Raw genomic sequence first — 20,534 nt, 5'->3', positions numbered from 1 at the left:
TAGCGGACCTGAAGTGCAGAAACCACGGAGCGCTTGTTCTGAAGTCGAGTTTCACCGCGTAGCGGACCCGAAGCGCGGGATCCGGGAGGTTGAGAACCCGGTACTCGAAATACGTAGCGGACCCGAAGCGCGGGATCCGGGAGGTTGAGAACCCGGTACTCGAAATTTGCGGAGCGCGACTCTCATCCGTCCGCTCTACTGCGCGGTTGTTTCCAGACTGAGGAATTCGGCTAGCTGATTTTGAATTGGTGACGTCACTTTCTGAACGTCCGACATCCAAACTATGGTTTCGAACTTTGATACTATGTATGATGATGTATGATGTACGATGTATGATGTATGATGTATGAGGTACGATGTATGGTGTACGATGTATGATGATATGATATGATGTATAATGCTTTTAGTTTTCACGTTTCATACAAGAAATACACACTTCATCTCTCCTGCCGATTCCCGACTGAAGCGGCTAGGCTCTTTGATGGTCAGCCTTTGACTGAAGATATATTTTTCAGTTAACGAGTCAGCTAATAACCCGGCCGTTCTGCGACAGTTGGATGCTCAACATTTTTGCTCGTACCTTTCAAATGTGTGATAAAATACACTCGAAGTTTTAAGAAGCTTCGTTCTTTTACTCCCTTTCAAAAAAAAAAAAAAATACCGACAATCACGTTTTCAATTAAATCAGGACACTGTGTTAAATACTGTCTCACATACGGAGCATCCGTTTCATTTCGATCAAAATTAGCGCATCCGTAATGTGTTACAGTTACTCTGAATTTTTTTCCATACGAACACTCTTCGAAAACAATTCTGCTTCTCTACCCAAAGTAGGTACTTCACTTGCGACTAGCTAAAACAGCGTTTCAATTCTATGCCTACGAAAATTCAAGATCGAGTGAGCAAATGAAAAATTGTTCGAATAATTATGAATATCAATGTTATGGAATACATCGAGCACGTATCGAATAGAATGTCATTTCGAAATGAATAATTCTTCTATTTCCATATGATAGACGTATTATTGTAGATGATCCAGTTTGTCTTTTGGAAAACTATAAAATTTATAGTATGCATCACGTATTAATCGTAAATTGATCATATATATTAATATCGTACATGAACCGCATATACATATATACTTTCTAGCCTCTGCATCATTATTACATCTGATCTCTTAATATTTATGATCTATGTATACATTCTTCTCTTGGGTACCTATACTTCAATGAAATCACTGTTTTGCTACGAATTTTGGAAGAAATTTATTAGGTAGAGTCGATAGAGCAGAACCCTCCTACGCTCCCAGGCCCACCTGGGCCCACTGGCCCGACGAAAACTGGTGACCAAAATTTACCCAGGGGCATCCGTCTTTATATTCTTGAGTCAACGTATCCGGTTAGCAAACTTTGGGTGTATTCCGAAATATACTCGCAGTACTGCAAGTCTCTCTGCTACAAATACTGGCAACCGCGCTCCGAAATCGCGCGACAGCTTACTGCTGCCAGTCAGTGCCGTCATGAAATTTGTGATGATGTTGACTGTGAGTACTGCGGTCTGGGACGTGAGGCAGTTGCAGTACTTGAGAAAGCCACGTCTTCGGTGTAGCGTTCCGATTTTACTGCGACTGGCAACTCGAAGTAAAAACGGAACGCAGTTCGCAGTTGACTGCGTGACGTCACCGTCAGCAGTACTGCCGTTACGTGCCGTGCACGACGCGCCTTCTTAGTTGTTTGAAAATGATACCCATGGCTAACTGCCTTCAGCAAACTTCAATCAACGATATTACTTACCGTACGCATAGATGTATGTTTTTTTCACTGAAACAAAACCAAAAGTCATAACGTACTTACTTTTGTTAAGAAACAACTACAAAGTAGTAGAAACAACTTATGAATGGCCTCGACTCCAGCTTTCGTTGAGTAAACCACAGGGTGCGCTCTTTCATTCGTCCGTTGCGCGTAGATTGTATCTCCATTTCTTACTAAATATCCAAGTACGACGGAGACAAATATAGGTATTCATGCATACCTGCGCAGAGAGAATAAAAGAACGTACCCCACATGCAGGCATGTGGCTGCATTAGTCATCAGCCGTAGGTGGGCGATGTGTCAAATAAAGTGACATTCGACATATCGGTTTAATTGTAAATATGTACAATTACAGCGTTGATAAAGCTGAGCTGTGAAGGTCTGGTCAACGGTATAGAACAACATTCTCCATCCATTCAGTGAAACTGATATTAATCAAGAGTTACAAATATGGACGTCTTGAACAAGCTCCGAAACACAGTGAGCAACACCATAAGCAATACTATAAGCAACACTGTTAACAGTACAGCTTATGGTCTCTCCCAACTGTCAAGTGTTCTGCCTGGAAATCCAGTAACCAGAGAATTTGAAGCAACTGCACATGTCGGCAGCGCTGGTCCAGGCCTGCTATGGAAGGTTTACAGTGGTTATAAAAAATCAACCAAACAGGAAGCAGCTATATTTGTCTTTGAGAAACGCCAGCTAGACCGATGGTCTGGAAAAGTTGAGCGTGAAGCTGTTCTTGATTCTCTCAGACGTGGGGTTACTCAAATCACAAAACTCCGCCATCCTCAGGTTCTGATAGTTCAGCATCCGCTGGAGGAGTCGCGGGACAGTTTAGCCTTTGCTACCGAACCAGTATTTGCAAGCCTTGCTAACGTACTAGGCCGGCTTGAAAATGTACCTCAACCAACGCCAGCTGCTTTAAGAGATTATAAACTACTTGATGTCGAAATTCGCTACGGTCTCATGCAGCTAGGCGAAGGTTTAGCCTTTCTCCATACTGATGTCAAACTGTTGCACAGAAATTTGTGCCCAGAAGCCATTATGATCAATGGACATGGAGCCTGGAAAATTTTTGGATTTGATTTCTGTGCTGTTAATCAGAGCCCAAACGATAAACAGGTATTAATAAACAGTAATCGAAGTTATAACTCATTCGAATACGTCCGAAACTCTGTGACTTGGAATGTTTTCTATTTAAGATTAGATGCATCCAAAGTTAATTCCAAAGTTACTGAACTTCACATTTGTAAAGCATTGCAAGTGATCAAATATTACTATCTTTACCACGTACCGAATATTTTCTATTCATTGTTCAATTTTTCCAGCCATCGTGGTCATATGCAGATTATGATCCAACAATACCGAGTATCGCACAGCCATCTTTAGATTATTTAGCACCTGAGTGTGCAATTGCAGGCAGCTGCAGTCCACCTAGTGATATTTTTTCACTGGGCATGCTCGTGTATGTCTTACATTCACCAGGGGGCCGTCCACTGAACGAATGTCATGGAGATCCGTCAAAATGCCGACGCTTTTTGGGAGATCTAAAGAACTCTCTTTCCTCATCTAAACTTAGTCACATTCCTGAACCACTAAGAGATACTACAAAACTCATGCTAAGTAATAATCCTGAACTGAGACCAGATGCGCATCAATTTATTAAGGTACAAGGGTGTTGCTTCTATATCTACGAAAATTGTAGGAAAATTTGAAGTTGACTGTATAAATAATGAATATTTACAGATTGATTACTTTACTGATATTGGAGTGCGGACATTGAACTATTTGGACAAACTCTTTCAATGGGACAATCTACAAAAGTCCCAGTTTTACAAAGGTCTGCCAAAAGTAATAAAGCAACTTCCGCACAGAGTTGCCCTACACAGAGTATTACCAGCCCTCTACAAAGAATTTGTTAATGCTCCAATGGTGCCTTTTGTACTCCCAAGTGTACTACAAGTATCGGAAAATGGCACTGCTGAAGAATTCAAGGAACACATTTTACCCAACCTAAAACCTGTGTTGGCACTGGAAGACCCACCACAGGTTTGATTTCCTTTATATCGATTACTTACCACTCTACAGATTGTTTAAAACTATCATATAATTTAATTTGTAACTCTTCCTTTTTTATAGGTCAGCTTAGTTTTACTACAACGTGTCGATCTACTTTTGAAACTGTGCCCGGCTGATGCGATCAGAAACGATGTCCTGCCACTTCTTACACGAGCTCTAGATTCCGATTGGGAGCAGCTGCAAGAGCTCTGCCTTGCTGCGCTCCCTTCTATAGCCAACTTGATCGATGGACCATCAATGAAAAATGCGATTTTACCTAGAATTAAAAAATTATGTCTAGCAAGTAAAGGTAGTACCAACTTGGGGGTGAGGGTGAACTGTCTTCTGTGCCTTGCTAAAATGCTAGACCACTTGGACAAGTGGTTGATTCTAGATCAAATTCTTCCATTTCTCCAAGAAGTCCCACATTCTGGCGAACCTGCCGTTTTAATGGCCATTATAGGTAAGGAGCTAGTTGTAATTCAGGCAAGTTAAATCCCATAGCTAATGCCATAAATTCGTCTAATCATAGACTAACGATAACCTTGCGACTTACAGGTATTTACAAGCTGGTACTGACCCACAGCAAGCTGGGCATGAGTAAGGAAATGTTGGCAACTCGAATTTTGCCATTTCTGCTTCCATTCTGTGTTGAGCCAGGACTTAGTCCCACACAATTTGAAACACTAGCTTCGCTTGTGGGAGACATGGTGACACGAGTTACCTCTGAGCATCGTGAAGCTCTCCGTCAACTGGATGCTGTCCGAAAGGAAGCTCAACAATTTGATCAGGCTCTTTCCCAAGCTGGCAATCCTACATCTAGTAGTTTGAGTGACACGTTCGCTGGAATTGAACTAGCACCACCGCCTACTGCTGCGGCAAAAACGTGCGATACAAAAGTACTCAGCCTACAAGAGAAGCAAAAGTGAGTAGTAGCCATGTACAAGAGTTTTTTATCATTAATAATTTTCCAATAAGTTATGTGCATTGCAATAAAGCCTTTTCATAGTTTCCAGAAGTTTTCTTTACACATTGGTAATTCCTGAATAAATCATCTCATTGAATCAACTTTTTTATTTCAGACTCGTCCAGCAACAAGAAGCACATCAGAGACTGCAAGCCCAAGCGCCAATGGCTCCAAAGCCAATTGTTCAACCTCTGAAATCCAAGCCCAAAGATCTAACTGACACGCTTTTACAAAATAATCTAAATCAGCTGAACAAACCTTTAACTAAGTCTTCAAGTTCTGAATCAAATTATGCCGCGTTGCAGTCTCCGTCCTGGGGAAAGACTGGAATGACTAACGGTATGACAAACAGTCAAACTCAGTGGGGTGGTCTAGCAATCACAGCTGGACCACAAACTGTTCAAAACCCAATGCCAGGTTGGGGTTCAAACGCAATGAATCCAACTATGAATTGGGGGGGATCTCAGCAATCTGCACCAAACTGGAATCAGACTAGAGTCAATCAAAATATAGGTCAGAATTGGGGATCATCTGTAAATTCTGGAATAAGGCCACAATGGAGACCGGAAGGAGGGGCACAGGGGATGTCTCAACCTCTTGTATCCCAGCCACAAACGACTCCGAATCTATCCACACAAGACATTATGGACTTACTTAGCTAATACAAACTGACTGCATTAGAGAATAGTTTAATATTCGACTTAACTGTTACAAAGTGATACTCAAGCATTACAGGTGAATATATTGGAGATAGATTTTTCTGTACTAGTTCTGCTCATGTTATTGTAAAATTCAAATAAAAGGGTGTTTTGCTTCTTTCCTTTTGCAGGAACCACGAAATGCGGGACTCGTACTTGTAAAATCGCGACAAAGTTTGGAAGATTTCTACAAAAATACGTGCACCTCGTTATTAGTGACTATTTCCGTTGTACATGCTAGAAATGACTGTTTGGTAACTGTTATCAACTTGGATTCATCTTTTTTTTCGACAATTGTTATTATGATACAAATTCGAATAAACTGGTTAACTATAAGCATCAGATTTAAAATTTGTGACAGTTTACATTTTTATAATGTAATCACGAATTTTACCCGTTTTGTAGAAAATTACGTTATAAATACACCTACGTTAAAATTTACGAACATAATCTATAAAGTACTGTTTACAGTGTATTTATAAATTTAGTTTAATCAAAAATCACTTATTTAATTGGAATTTGTCCAAGAATTTCACTCACGTTCACAGTAACTCATACTTTATACCCTAAAATATCTATATGCATTGGTGCATTTCATATAGAATATAGATTGAGTTTTTCTAAATACACAAAGTATGTTCATATCAGTAAACTAACAGAGTGTTATTCTTTTCTAACATAAATCTAGCTCAAATGAGTACTTATGTAATATGTATAGTGAAGTAAATTATTTTTCAATTAACTATCCCTACACAATTACATAACTGAGATAACATAAAGGATATCCAATCTAACTATATAACCAGATTCAATAAAGAATAGAATTCGATTTTTTTCTGGATCCATCATTCTTATTATAATCATCCACTCTTACCGAATATAAATTGTAGGTGGTCCTTCAACCTCTGATCCATCCGAATACGGTCATATTTAATTATTTTTCGACAACGTAACTATACTTTCAATTACTTATGTCAGTCAGAGTCACGCAACTGATAATCATCAGTCTGAAAGCATCCCATTTTATCAGTGAGAATTATCAATAATCTAAATGTATATAGAAAAATAAATGTCTTGTATTGAAAAATATAAACTATTCAAATTAAAAATTACATATAGTTCGACTTACAATTAGACTGATTCTTAAAAAATAATGGATATACAAATTTATGTCCATACATACAATTAGCTTATTTTTAAATCGATATCACCGCTTTGACCATCGTGCCCGCAACGCACCAAAGCATGGCGTAAGAATCCAGTACCCACCTCCCACGAGTTCAGCTATCGACACAATTCGTAGGCAGGTTGAGAAATCTGGAAGAAGAATTGAATTTCGAATTTTACATTATTCGCGATTATAACGGCAGCGAAAACTTCTTCCAAATTGTCAAGCGTACACCGTAATTTATTAAAGAAACCGATACAGTACATCTACGTGTTTCTTACCCTCGATAAATATTAGAAACAGCAAAGCCAGTCCCACAATCATACTGAGTCCTCTGAGTGCTCTATTGGCACCTTTTGCTCCGAGTAGATCACGGAGTGCACTTTCCTCCGCAACAGAACAACCGCCTATACTCACTCCTCCAACGAAAGCCCAAAGTAAAAACCATACATGCTTACTGCTGGAAACGATTCCTATTGTACAAAATGAACATTTTATATAAGTAGGTCAGGAATAATCTCTGATCAAGAATGTGCATGTTTATAGAGTGACAGAGAATATTTTCAATACCATAGAAATTGCACAGACACGGTTCCTCTATTTACTTATGGTTGCTTTAAATATAATTAATTGGGTATTGCTAACCCCAGAGCGCAGCGCTTCCAAGCCAGCACATGGTTCCAAAATAAACGCTTCGCCATCGCGCAGTCTTGGGACTCCAAATAGAAGCTGCACCAGGTAGAAACGTCCCTAGACCGATGACGGTAGTCAACGTGACGGACTGACCGAGGGTGGTGAACCCCTGGCCTTGGGTCATGGCCATAGACGGAGAAAGCACGAGGAGGGAAAACGCGCAGCCCTTGATGGAAAACCAAGTAACAACGGCACTCCAGAACTTGATTAGTCGCAGTGTTCGAAATTCTTCGAGCCAGGTGGTCGTGGAAGAACCACTAGGGGTGACGAATAGATTTATATCATCCTCCGGCTCGTCGTAAGAGTACGAATTACTCCCTTCACTGAAAAGAGGTGTTGGGATTGGTTCTCCGGTGGTTGTCCCATCATTCTCTTCTGTTTCATTTCTGAATTCTTCCTCCAGATTCGGAAAGCTCAGTGTCTCTTCGGGGGTTTCTCGAATGCTCAATTCGTTGTCCTCTTCGGAGATGAGCAGACGGTACGGCGTTGTTCTCTGGAGTACGGGGGCGTCGAAGGCACAAGCACCAAGGATGCCGGGTAAAAGGGCCGTGGAGAGAAGCAGGAGGCCCGTTTGAAGCCCGGTGTTTTGCAACAGCATGTAGGCGTATCCAGGCATCATCGCGATGCCAAGAGAAAACGATATTCGCTTCAACGTCAATACTAGAACTAATCTCGTCCGAAAATGTCTTCGTAGAAGATTCTCGCTCTGCAACAGCACCGTGCTTGCGCCTATCCCCATAACAGCGCCGGCACTCAACCGCGCAAGATAAGCTCCGACTCCTCCTGTCTCGAGGTATCCCGATGCTAGGATGCCGATCGCAAGCAGAGCTACTCCTGTCAGCCCTACGAAACGTGGTACTGTGGCAAGGTTTACAATCGTACGGCTCCATGGATCTAACGATAAATTCAAAATTAATAGTAATGATGGAAGACCTAAAGAATTCTACGATAAACTAGTATAGTATTACACAAAGTGTTACACAATATTTTGAGACTGGATATTTTTTTGTGCAATAAATCACTATTTCAGTTAGGCGACAAGTTTGTTTCGTATATCAGCAGCTGTTGGTCCTACGAGGTTTGGGATGCCATTTTTGGGTACCTTGGGGTTCAATTAGTATAGAAATCATTATTAGAATCGATTCTGGGACAAAAAGTTTCTGACTCCAAAATCGCAAGAAAGGGAGCCATTATATCCCTCTTCTACGTTTCATGCAAGGTATACAGTTTTACGTTCGTCTTATAGGGGTTCAAAGCTTCCATAAATGAATGACAATATACACTGCAGAATATTTCTCATTCCATCATAATGATGATGATTATTCAAATATAACTAGAATTCTCATGCAGTGCCCACAACTTTTTCACGGATGTTATTATTCGTGGTTTTGACCGGCCAGAATAGTGATCCAGCATCCTCCATCGTCACTTTCTGGATACCTTGGTAAACATTTTTTTGCTCCAAAATACCAACCAGATAAGAAACAAGTTCACTTATACGCCTTTCTTCCATCATTTACAATATTGTTCTGTTTTCTTTGTTGATCGTTCTTGTTTTGTTTTATTTTATCTTAATTTTGATTTTAATCTACTAAATGTACTTGGTATAACTACCAATAAAATAATTCAAATGTATACGAGTATTCCTGAAACTTTGTAGCTGGGATCATATTTTTCCCGGGCGACAAGCCTGACTCGCACACTACCCTAGAAACGGCACTTATTACTGAAGAACATCATATGACTTAATATTTTAACGACAAAATAATATTGGACAACTTATATATTTGGCATAAGTATCATAGACTGCTTTTGCTCATCACGAATTAGGAAAATATGAATAATAGTCGGTTAACATTTGTTATACTTTAACACCACGTTTTATACTGGTGGTTAAATATGGATTCAGCAATTGGAGCATAACTAATAGTCCTCATATATTTCCAGGTTCAAAGTAAGGAGTGTGTTTAGACAGCTGCATATTTTTCCATCCATTCGGTCGTTATAATAACGCTAATACAAAAGTAAGGCACGTCGTGAAAGGATACGGCAATTCGCTTTGCGTGCTTTTTCAATTTCATTATAAAGAATTTTCTTCCTGTTTTAAGGTTTAATTGTGTATTACCTTGTTATTTTCAGATTACGAAAAATAAAGCACGGTAGAATATTACAACAACGGTCAAAACACAACGATTTATTCGGAGTTCACTTTTCCAATAAAGAAAGAAAAATTCTTCCTATGAAATGGACGAATTCTACAAAACGCTGAACTAATGAAAAGATAGTTCATCCGAAAACTATCGAAAGCCTACGTGTATCGTAAAATTTTAATAATTTATTTAGCTACTGTATTTGAATAAATTGCAGTGTCTTATTAAAAAGTGTTCCAATTACCGGCTAAACTCCAGAAAGCGATAAACAGTATCGGCGTGAGGGTGACGCTCCCCTTCCAAAGATAGATATCTGGTTCCGAATCGCTGTGCAAATAACTCAAGACGACGCCGTACATCGACAGGACACTAGGAACCGTGATCTGCAAATGTGCGAACCTTAAACATGGATTTATTAAATAGGTATTGAGTGCAACACACGTTTGTGCATGTTAGATAATACCATAAATAATTGCGATTTATCATAGTGTAGAATATAATGATGACGTAGTGATTATTTCAAATGCAATTTTCATCACATGGAACCCAGGTAAAAGCACTCATTTTACAACGTATGGTTTTATTTAGGTTGAAAATATTATACTGGAAATTATCTAGATAATTTATTGTTATTTGAGCAAATTCACGAAAAGTTATAAACTGCGTATTATCTGTACCGGCGTTAAATAGATGTGGAATTCGTAGGTAATGAGGCTAACATCGCAATAAATTAGATAAACTTGCGAATCATCAATCTTACTTATAAGTGTTAGCAACTCTCGGATTCTCAAATTTACAAATTTACAAATTTACAAATTTTTAATGAATGATGTACGTGGCACTAATTTCACGAAAAGTCAGCAGATTGTAACACGATAATCAATTCATTTTGGTGCAACGTACATTATGAGATAGTGGATAGTCCATTATAATGACTTAATCCGAGTATCCATCTCACAGATTTGATTATTGACAGTAGCATTTTTTTTTTTAACACTAAGGCTAACGGTGACTTACATTGCAATTAATGTATTTTCATTATTATGCTACTCTATGAATTTAATCTAGATTTCTCGGCTGGATTAAGAGGTGATCGAACCTACTATACTATGCTACGTATAACGTGCAGCAAGAAATCCGTACAATCATTCTTATTCATTTTATTTTTTTTATCTTGTTATCTGAAAAGGTTTGGGATTTGACGTACAACACGGGCGAGACGCTTACCTGAATCATGATAATACCGAGAAACACAAGCCAGGAATAACCGCCATCGGGAATTGTGGGGCCCAATTCCGCCATCGACGTGACCACGTTGTCCAAACGAAGACGCTGAGTACGGGGCATTGTCACCCCTCACCATTCAACCACCCCCCAAAAAATCTCTGCGTCTACACGAGAACAACAAAACCCAGAAATAGCAGCACTCCGAGCGACCGCGGATAATTAACCCAGCCATCGGTGAGTCCGACTAAATGAGGTGGCAGACCGTATCTAATCTTGGAGGTTTGTGATAACATTGGTACAGGTGGCACAGCGGGGCAAGGGGATCAATGGCGACTTGCCTGCATGGTTATTACAACGTATATGTCGCTCTCACGTATCGGGTAGTCACCTAAGCGTTTGATTTCTCCAGATGTTTGTTTTAATCGCGTAGGCAGTTCAGCTGAACTTGATTGTGTGAAAATATCAAGTTCAAGATTTCCAAAATCATAGAAGATCTCAGTCTGTGTTCATTTGAACGCTGTATTCTGAAACCGCAAGTCACGTTTATCTCGTGCGTTTTTCTGTTATGACAGCTGTCATAACATTTTTTACCTCTTGCATTTAAGGACAAAAAAATTAAATGCTGCACATTTTTGCTAGCTGTGTTGTGAGCGTTGGATACACTTATAATCAGTACTGTAATCTTTGGCAAATTATCATTCATTTTTTTTAATTAATAAGTAAAGTAAGTCGTTTCATTCTCCGTGTTCTATGCATGGTAGATACAGATAATTCCTGCGGTGAAATCTTCAAAATGTATTGACACGGATTACAAAATACCCAAGTACGATAAGGTTGCGCGATTATCGCCATTATTATACAATTGAAGAATTCTTTTTACCAAAATATAATTTATTTTTTCAAATCTTAGACGAAGACAATCTGTCATATAATCTGCATTCGGTGGTCCTTCAAGAGTCATTTTCGGTCTCGGAGATACGATCCCGGCAGAGAATGCATAAAAAGCGCCGATCCCCAAATTTCAAAATGCCGACGAAATTTCAGCATCACTCGCTTCCTAACGCCCATCGATACACGAGTTTTTGAATCCAGTTGTAACTTGGATGCCGGGGGTCGTTCGAAAGGGCAATAATATTTAAATAAGATGCTTGTTCGTAAATTTTTTAACACCAGGTACTCTGACAGTTAGATAGCCGGAGGAAATTTACAATTTACTTCGTATAGCGAGGCTGTACAATTGCTCACAAATATAATTATACGCTATTCTATATTACGATAATTTAAGACGTCTTTGATTTTGATCCTCCAGATGATTGTAATCTTACGGTGGAAGAATTTTATCCTATTTCTTCGACGTTCCATCGCAGACTGACAATGAGTCAAATTGGTATATCCGATAATATTCCGAATCTTAACTGTTACTCACCGGCAGGAACAACATTTGACGGGGCAAGGGCCCACGATCAGCTCTCGGGCTGTGCATCGTGCGTTGCGCTGATTGGTTGACGGAGCAGTGGTAGGGATCGTGGCGTTTGAGCGGATAAAACCTGCGCGCGGCGTACGACAGGGCACAGTTGCATCCTCGAGGTGGTCGTGTCACGGTCGTAGGAAGTACACTAGCGATTATCCAAGTCCCCGGACAAGCAACAAGATGACTGGTCGTGGAAAGGGAGGTAAGGGATTGGGTAAAGGAGGCGCAAAGCGTCACAGGAAGGTACTTCGCGACAACATCCAAGGCATCACCAAGCCGGCCATTCGTCGGTTGGCTCGACGTGGAGGCGTGAAGCGAATCTCAGGTCTCATTTACGAGGAGACTCGCGGTGTCCTCAAGGTCTTCCTTGAGAACGTGATTCGTGACGCTGTGACCTACACGGAGCACGCGAAGAGGAAGACTGTCACCGCTATGGACGTCGTCTATGCCTTGAAGCGCCAGGGACGCACTCTCTACGGTTTCGGCGGTTAAACTGCGAAGCCACATACATGTCTGCGACTAAGACAAATCGGCCCTTTTTAGGGCCAACAATATTAGTCCAATGCAAAGAACCGAATTTTACATCACAACAGCTGTACAATTGATTCATAGATTATATGACACACGTAACACTTTTATTCTCTTTGGCCTATCTTAACCGTAGAACTGAATCAGAAATATTATTCTTCACTTGATAGAGTGCGTATATTTGCATCTGTAATTTATGGCGGTCGTGTGAAAGGTGATTCGTTTTTATGATAATTACCATCATACGAATTATTCAAAGAAATAATCTAATTTAATGTTCCATTCGTACAATTGTTTCGGAATGATGACAAGTGCAGCTTTCATTTTTCACTTCCACGACTTTCTTCGGTGCAAGCAACCAATTATACTATACTTTATCTGAAAGAAAAGTTGTGAATCTGAAGAAATTTTCGGCTAAAATTGTCGAAAACTAGTACTTTTTCCGATCAAGTTGAACGAACGAAGTGGTAAACTAATAATACTACAGATTCACGTATAATGTACGCTATTCACTACACTTTGGTGAAATACGTGTTCCGTCATATCTCGGATGGTAAAAGATGCACTTATATTGCAACAATTCTCTCAGCCTAGGGTGATCCTGTCCTTAGAAAGAAGCCCAAAACGAATTACAGAGAACATGTACGGAACATTCAACCAAAAAACTCCGATTCTTGCAAGTATTGACTATTTCCGGAGCAGGCATGCGCACTGCATAGTAGCATTTCGGATCAATGGTTTTTTTACTGTGAGGTAAGAATTAGAGATGAGTCAATTTGAATTGCTGTGAATTCGATTCTAGTTATTGCTGCCGAGTAATTTAGGAAGCTGCAACTTGTTAGTAATAAACATTCAATTAGCTTCACGTGGGAAGCAGTTCAAAATCTAACATTTTCAGGACACAAGGGGCTGACTACATCACACCTGGCCGCCATCAGTCAAGTCTGAGCAGCTAAAACAGGGTTCGTACGTACAAGGTAAGCCGGGAAAGCTCAGGCAATTTTAAAAATCAGACTAAAATTTTGATTCCGTCGAAGGTATAAATTCGTTCTTATACAAAGTACTATCGATCTGAAGTACAAAAAAAATTACTTAAAATTTTGTTCGTCGCACTACTTCGTACATTCTATGGATATTACTCAATACCAAACCTTTCTTAATTTTTTTGTTACGGAAAATCGCAAGATGTTTGTAAATTGATAAGACACTAAGTTAGTTACTAGGTAGTATTGAAGGTATGAAAAAATTGTCATTAATCCGCATTTTTCATAAAAGGTTACTGGAAAAATCCTATTTTCAGGCTGGATTACCTGGCAAATTCAGGGAATTTCAGATTCTAAAAGGAGTACGAATTCTGTAAGAGCATCTTACGAGAGCGGCTATTCGAAAAAATTCTTTAGTAGTAATGTATTGATGACAAACATCTCGTTTATGGATACACGTCAAATAGAAGTAAATCAGATCATACGGTGTGGTGACAGAGCTTTGACTACGCGAGAAATTCACCGTGAATTTATACGATCAATGATTTACTATATTATACATATAGCAATTTCAAACGTAATATTGAACACAAACTGGTGTTGACACGAATTTGATGAAAATATTAGTAGAGATGTATTCGTAGTGTGTGATGCACACACTGCAGAGTGACTATATGAATAGAAAACGGTTATTAGCCCCGTGTTTGGTATGAAAAATTCTTTCGCTTTCAATAATTTGGTGGCCCTGAAAAGGGCCGGTGGTTTATAAGGTGTAACCAATAGACGCATTACGCCTTTTTCTCGGTCTTCTTTGGCAGAAGAACAGCCTGAATGTTCGGCAGAACTCCACCTTGAGCAATAGTAACTCCCGAAAGAAGCTTGTTCAACTCTTCGTCATTGCGGATTGCCAGTTGCAAATGTCGCGGGATAATTCTAGTCTTTTTGTTATCACGAGCAGCGTTACCAGCCAATTCAAGAACTTCAGCGGCCAAATACTCCATCACCGCAGCCAAATACACAGGCGCCCCGGCGCCGACGCGCTCAGCGTAATTTCCCTTGCGAAGCAATCGATGGATACGTCCCACGGGGAATTGGAGTCCAGCACGACTGGAACGGGACTTTGCCTTTCCCTTGACTTTGCCGCCTTTGCCACGACCGGACATGACGTCTAATGGAACGTTGATATAGACTTATCAGAGTATGACGAACTGTGCGCTCGCAACGGCGAAGGTTGTCTGTGCCCTGTTGGGTGGCCGCGTAGGACTTTATACCTTCGACTCACCCCCTGCGGGCCAATCAGCTTGCCGCGTCGCCTCCGGCGCGTTCCGATTGGCCCGGTCAACGAGAACTAGCGCTGCATAAATAGACTGCGACGTCAAAAGTTCGGCACAGTTCTCTCAGGACTTTGAAACTTGACGTAACCGAAGATGCCACCCAAGGCTAGTGGTAAAGCTGCTAAAAAGGCTGGAAAGGCCCAAAAGAACATTTCCAAGGGAGACAAGAAGAAGAAACGTAAGAGGAAGGAGAGTTACGCTATCTACATATACAAGGTCCTGAAGCAGGTCCATCCTGATACTGGAATATCGAGCAAAGCGATGAGCATCATGAACAGCTTCGTCAACGACATCTTTGAACGCATTGCTGCGGAAGCGTCCCGTCTTGCTCATTATAACAAACGCTCCACCATTACATCTCGGGAAATTCAAACTGCTGTTCGACTCTTGTTACCTGGTGAACTCGCCAAGCACGCTGTCAGTGAAGGAACCAAAGCAGTGACCAAATACACTAGCTCCAAGTGAGCAACTGCTCCCTGCATACACATCGGCTCTTTTAAGAGCCACCACTTATTTTGAAACGACAGAAAACGATATCGACACTTGCTGGATATCATTCCCCATAAACCCATATTTTCCATCCCACGATAGTTGTAGATAGAATATGTTGTCTCGTATATTCGTTATCAATTATGAACATATATGCATGATTTCGAATGTCATCAAAAACTGAACAATATTAAGAGTTTCCGAATTCAGTCTTCACTCGAAAGTATACTGAGAATATTTAACAATCTTCAACTGTAACTTATCTTATACGTGAATTCTCATTATAAATTAAACATGTACGGATAGGAAACTCATTAGCTATTTATTTAATGTTTTACTCGTGATAAAACGCATTGAATTAAATTGAATATCCAATATTATATAAATAGATGAAAACGAAAGTCAGAAGATATTTCTGACGTGCATAGTATGGAATTGCATTGAAATATCCAACTACGAATGCCACACAATCTATTACTGAGAGTTTAAAATTTACTATCTTCATAACAAGATTAGAAAAACTCATATAAATAATACAGTAAAAGAAACATTTCAATACACCAAATATACTTTCTTAGATGGTGGCAATTAAATATTTTCTTAATATACTGTATTAATATAGTTTAATACAAATAAGGATGAGAAGACTTTCATTAACGTTAACTTGTATTAAAAAAGAATACACGTAACAGTTATAAAGGAAATAAAATCAAGTTTTAGGAAACTCCTGCCTGCAGAGATTCATCACATACGTGAAAGCACACAACAATGGTCCAGTCTGTCAGGCTAGGTCAATTATCTCGTATAGGTAATGAATAATACGTAACGCCAGATTTATCAGTCCATGTATATGTATACGGTGGCAAGAGATCGGGAATATTGACAATATTCAGGGAACGTCGTCGAACGGGGAAATTAATATTGTTCAGTTTTTATACCCCTTTACTTCTGGTATATAATTTATGGCACTGTTGCTTGCAAAAGTCGCTCAACATTTCGTGAGTCCGGCGGCAAAAGGTTATGTGAAAATATTTATTATACTATCTTCAATAATACAACCCAAATGCCAGATTTTGATTTTTCAATGCAAGTTTTCAGGAGATGTCACACGTCAACGATACGGAGTGTGGGAGAGGGCGTTCAGAGATAGCTCCGGAGTTATCGCTGTTCATTATCGTTTTTATACAATCCAAGTAAAAAACATAGCTTTTCCAAGTTGAAACAAACTACCTACATATTTTCATATTTATTTGGAATATTGAATACGCTTACCAATCGATGTTTAAGTACCTTGAACTGCAGCCATGAAAAGGTTTTCATTAAACGTGTGTTCAGTTCATCATCCTCTCCGCGAATCAATACGGTACAAGATCCTATAGATTACATTCGGCTCCATAGTGATGCGGCTCTTCTCACGATTGAATTACTTTCCGTATCAAGAACCCGATTATGAAACCTGGATTTGCTCCTAGACACAGAGTTCATGTTAGAACGCCACATGAATATATCGTTCAGAAATGCTGGTTAAGAATATCATAGTAGTCCGTTCATAATGTAAGTGCTCCAAATGGTGTTGAGTAACGAAACATTTGACAGATTTGTCCTTTCTATGCATTACGTCATCGTCGATGGGGTGCTTAGGGCGCAGTGTTAAATTCGGATCATTTATAGCGCATTGTGCAAAACTAATGCCATGATATAACACTAAACTTTTGCAGAAAAATTTTACTAGAATATGTATATGTATTCAATATGATCCATATATTTTTATATCATTAGACGTGCGCAAGTTTCGAAACACAAAACTTATTAACTTAAAATTTACATCGTAGATGGATACATCCAATCGCGAGTTTATATTTGTATAAAGTGCATATATGTAGAAATATAAGGTTCTATGCATGACTTCAGGTATTTGAAATAAGTTTTTAACTTTTACACAAGTTACTATCATTGGTACCGATGAATGAGACCGTTAAAGTATTCATTGAAATTACAACAACTTTTGAATTTTATACGTTTAACCATCTGACTCACATCTCGAGCTTTCGTCGTCCTTAGTTGACTGCTCGCAGCCATGCCGATTTCAGAACGAGCCGCTGATCTTCCTCGAATAACTGTAGGTCTGGATTTTTCTCGAGAATATAGACTAAGGCTTCCTCTAACTAGTCGTCTATTTGGCGACGATGCATGGTCATCCTCCAGGTCGATAATCGCATTACCGTCAGTCTTGGTGCGGTAGCCGCTAAGACGCACGCTCGAAGACAGTCGTAAATTTCGCAGACTCAGAGAATCCGGATTACTGCAAAGTTTAATGAGCTGCTTGCTCAAAGTATGTAATTTCTGGTGATTAAGTAACATCGATTGATTTTCACCGCTATCAGTGAGAGACCTGGTGGTCGAGTGATCACCTGGTGCCACGAGCTCGAGGGTTGATTGAAGAGCTCGAGTGAAACGCTGCGGGGTCTCTCTCCATGGTCCGCGCTCTGCGATCGTATCGAGCCGTTGCTGTCCGCTGCGCCATTTATACAACACGTGCTGTACAGTGTACTTTGCATCGTTCATTGTAGAATTTTGGATCGCGGACCGAGAATACTGAATCAGGGAACCCTAGTAATTTCGAATTATCAAACATATTGCCACTATCAGCCATGGCAGATAAGGTAGCTTCGCCAGCAGCACCCGCAAGCTCTGGAGGAAATAATTCCGAGGCTCAGGCTGCGCCGGCCAAAAAAGCTGCCGCAGCATCGAAGGCGAAGCCTCGTGCTAAGCCGGCACATCCACGCACTTCAGATATGGTGAACGCAGCGATTACGAATCTGAAGGAACGAGGCGGCTCCTCGCTCCAAGCGATAAAGAAATATATTGTCGCAACGTATATGGTAGATGCCGAGAAGCAGGCACCTTTTATAAAGAGGTATTTGAAATCTGCTGTGACTACGGGAATTCTGACACAGACTAAAGGGAAGGGTGCCTCGGGTTCGTTTAAAATGGCCGCAGCGAAATCCGAAGCCCCGAAGGTGAAAGCGAAGGCGAAACCGAAAACTGCAGCTCCAAAATCTGCTGCACCGAAAAAGAAGCCGGCGGTAGGCGCCTCGGCTGTTGCCCCAGCTACAAAACCACGAGCACCAAAGAAGGTTCCAGCTGCAAAGAAAACTGGTGGAGCTGCAACGGAAAAACCCGCAAAGACACCAAAGAGTCCGTCTATCAAGGCGGCCAAACCGAAGAGCCCATCCAAGGCGAAAAAGGCTGCTAAAGCGCCGACGAGCAAGCCAAAGGCACCAAAACCAAAGAAAGCCGCTACTGCAGCAGCTGCACCAAAAACCGTTAAACCTGCTGCCAAAAAACCAGCTGCCTCGAAAAAAAAGTGAGCGCGCACAACAATATCACCTGCATTGGCAGCTGAAACAGAAAAACGCAAACGGCCCTTGTAAGGGCCACAAATCATTCTTTTGCAAATGAACTGGTTCCGAACTGCAGCTGAATAAAATTTTATACTGACTTTGGGCTTAGTCATTTTAAGGGAGTAATAAATTGTTCCCAATGACAATGTATTTACTCACTCTTGTTTTTATAATTTTTTTAATCTAGTACTTGCATGCCGAGAATTGTTTTAATTTTTTGGTTGTATTTTAAATGAAGATTCAAGTTTGACATATTGACTGGTTTTTATAGATTGACGAAATGATGAACAGAATTTGTGATCCCACATTTCTTACAAAGGCGAAGTACAATGTTACCAAAATTTGAATTTTAATCAGGATATTAATTGCATAAACGGTTCATACTTAATATTCGGTATTATAACAAATTTTGTTACCGAGTACAGACCCAATCTGATTTAATGCGTTTTACTAGAAAAAAACACTCGAAATAAATAAAATCAAAAGCTACCATGTTCGTCTTACAATGATCGATTCTATTGCTGAAAGACAATTCATTAATTGTAAGTTTCAATTCGTCGAAAGTCAACGAACTTAAAATCAATTTCAAATCTAGTGCCAAATTTCTAAACGTTTCCCTCTGTCGGGTGTGGGCACCTTTCAGTATTGCTGACATGCAAGGACTCAGATTCCACGGTTTATCGATTCTCTCGGAATTTGCCTCGACTGTTATATGTATGTATTTCTCAGCGGGTCAATTTTACGAATCTTGTATTACTTTGATTACAGCCAAATTTCACAATTGTAACACTGATTACTACACTCAGTTGACAATGCGACGAACCTTAGGATACCGGAGGTCGCTAATATCGCCAGTACTCCGTGAAAAAGAAAATGCGCGTTGTACATCGATTTACCCAGTTTTTTTCAGCCTTCTGGATGCAGAATCGGATTGAATAATAGGATGCCAGTTGAAAAGTACCAATAGCAACTTGAATATTAGTATTGGAGCATATTTTAGGTGGTGTGGAAGTTTGAGGCAGCAGAGAGTAATCGTTTTAATTAATTTTTTTACTAAAAACGGAAAGGAAGTCGATTCCTTCTCCGTGATCTATACACGGTAGGTACAGATGATACATGTGAAATCTTCAAAATGTATCAACACGGAATACGAAATACCCAAGTACGTTAAGGTTGCGCGATTTCGCCATTATTATACAGTTGAAGAATTATTTTAACCAAAATATGAATTTGTTCAAATGTTAGACGAAGACAATTTATCACGTAATCTGCATTCGCTGGCCCTTCAAGAGTCATTTACGGTCTCGGAGATACGATCCCGGCAGAGTATACATAAAAAGCACCGATTCCCAAATTTCAAAATGCCGACGAAATTTAAGCGTCACTCGCCTCCTAACGACCATCGACATACGAGTTTTTGAATCCAGTTATAACTTGGATGCCGGTAGTCGTTCGAAAGAGCAATAATATTTAAATAAGATACTTGTTCGTAAAATTTTTAACACCAGGTACTCTGACAGTTAGATAGCCGGAGGAAATTTACAATTTAC

General features: G+C 40.0%; 7 protein-coding genes across 9 annotated transcripts; 4 read left to right on the top strand and 3 right to left on the bottom strand.

Annotated features, from left to right (window-relative positions):
• The first annotated feature begins 1,603 nt into the window (after window positions 1-1,603).
• Window positions 1,604-6,370, top strand: LOC124303901 (SCY1-like protein 2). Of its 2 annotated transcripts, XR_006908021.1 has the most exons (7): window positions 1,605-2,936; window positions 3,143-3,481; window positions 3,561-3,863; window positions 3,954-4,335; window positions 4,431-4,797; window positions 4,955-5,574; window positions 5,669-6,370. XR_006908021.1 is itself a non-coding variant. In XM_046761726.1 (6 exons), exons 1-6 carry the CDS (start codon window positions 2,262-2,264, stop codon window positions 5,499-5,501), a joined length of 2,613 nt encoding a protein of 870 aa, XP_046617682.1. In that variant the 5' UTR covers window positions 1,604-2,261; the 3' UTR covers window positions 5,502-6,370. The 2 variants fall into 2 exon arrangements, 1 of the variants encoding a protein (XP_046617682.1); XM_046761726.1 differs by having other exon boundaries at window positions 1,604-2,936; window positions 4,955-6,370.
• LOC124303905 (uncharacterized) lies at window positions 5,919-11,022 on the bottom strand. Of its 2 annotated transcripts, none has more exons than XM_046761730.1 (5): window positions 10,776-11,022; window positions 9,793-9,931; window positions 7,351-8,292; window positions 6,987-7,178; window positions 5,919-6,854 (listed from the first exon to the last, which is right to left on the bottom strand). In XM_046761730.1, exons 1-5 carry the CDS (start codon window positions 10,893-10,895, stop codon window positions 6,745-6,747), a joined length of 1,503 nt encoding a protein of 500 aa, XP_046617686.1. In that variant the 5' UTR covers window positions 10,896-11,022; the 3' UTR covers window positions 5,919-6,744. The 2 variants fall into 2 exon arrangements, with proteins under 2 accessions (XP_046617686.1, XP_046617687.1); XM_046761731.1 differs by having other exon boundaries at window positions 9,793-9,947; window positions 10,776-10,911.
• A 1,339-nt stretch (window positions 11,023-12,361) lies between these two features.
• LOC124302426 (histone H4) lies at window positions 12,362-12,738 on the top strand. The gene has a single exon (XM_046758616.1). It carries the CDS (start codon window positions 12,427-12,429, stop codon window positions 12,736-12,738), a length of 312 nt encoding a protein of 103 aa, XP_046614572.1. The 5' UTR covers window positions 12,362-12,426.
• Window positions 12,739-14,495: 1,757 nt separating this feature from the next.
• On the bottom strand, window positions 14,496-14,981 carry LOC124302424 (histone H2A). The gene has a single exon (XM_046758614.1). The coding sequence runs from the start codon at window positions 14,918-14,920 to the stop codon at window positions 14,546-14,548; it is 375 nt and encodes a 124-aa protein (XP_046614570.1). The 5' UTR covers window positions 14,921-14,981; the 3' UTR covers window positions 14,496-14,545.
• Window positions 14,982-15,176: 195 nt separating this feature from the next.
• Window positions 15,177-16,583, top strand: LOC124302425 (histone H2B.3). Its single transcript, XM_046758615.1, has one exon. It carries the CDS (start codon window positions 15,185-15,187, stop codon window positions 15,554-15,556), a length of 372 nt encoding a protein of 123 aa, XP_046614571.1. The 5' UTR covers window positions 15,177-15,184; the 3' UTR covers window positions 15,557-16,583.
• A 118-nt stretch (window positions 16,584-16,701) lies between these two features.
• LOC124302423 (uncharacterized) lies at window positions 16,702-18,145 on the bottom strand. Its single transcript, XM_046758613.1, has 2 exons — window positions 17,618-18,145; window positions 16,702-17,045 (listed from the first exon to the last, which is right to left on the bottom strand). The coding sequence occupies exons 1-2, from the start codon at window positions 18,143-18,145 to the stop codon at window positions 17,028-17,030; spliced, it is 546 nt and encodes a 181-aa protein (XP_046614569.1). The 3' UTR covers window positions 16,702-17,027.
• On the top strand, window positions 17,694-19,442 carry LOC124302422 (late histone H1-like). Its single transcript, XM_046758611.1, has one exon. The coding sequence runs from the start codon at window positions 18,232-18,234 to the stop codon at window positions 18,949-18,951; it is 720 nt and encodes a 239-aa protein (XP_046614567.1). The 5' UTR covers window positions 17,694-18,231; the 3' UTR covers window positions 18,952-19,442.
• Window positions 19,443-20,534: the final 1,092 nt, after the last annotated feature.

Source organism: Neodiprion virginianus, chromosome 4 (assembly GCF_021901495.1).
Source record: "Neodiprion virginianus isolate iyNeoVirg1 chromosome 4, iyNeoVirg1.1, whole genome shotgun sequence".
Lineage (NCBI taxonomy): Eukaryota > Metazoa > Arthropoda > Insecta > Hymenoptera > Diprionidae > Neodiprion > Neodiprion virginianus.
This window is presented reverse-complemented; position numbering and strand designations above follow the sequence as displayed.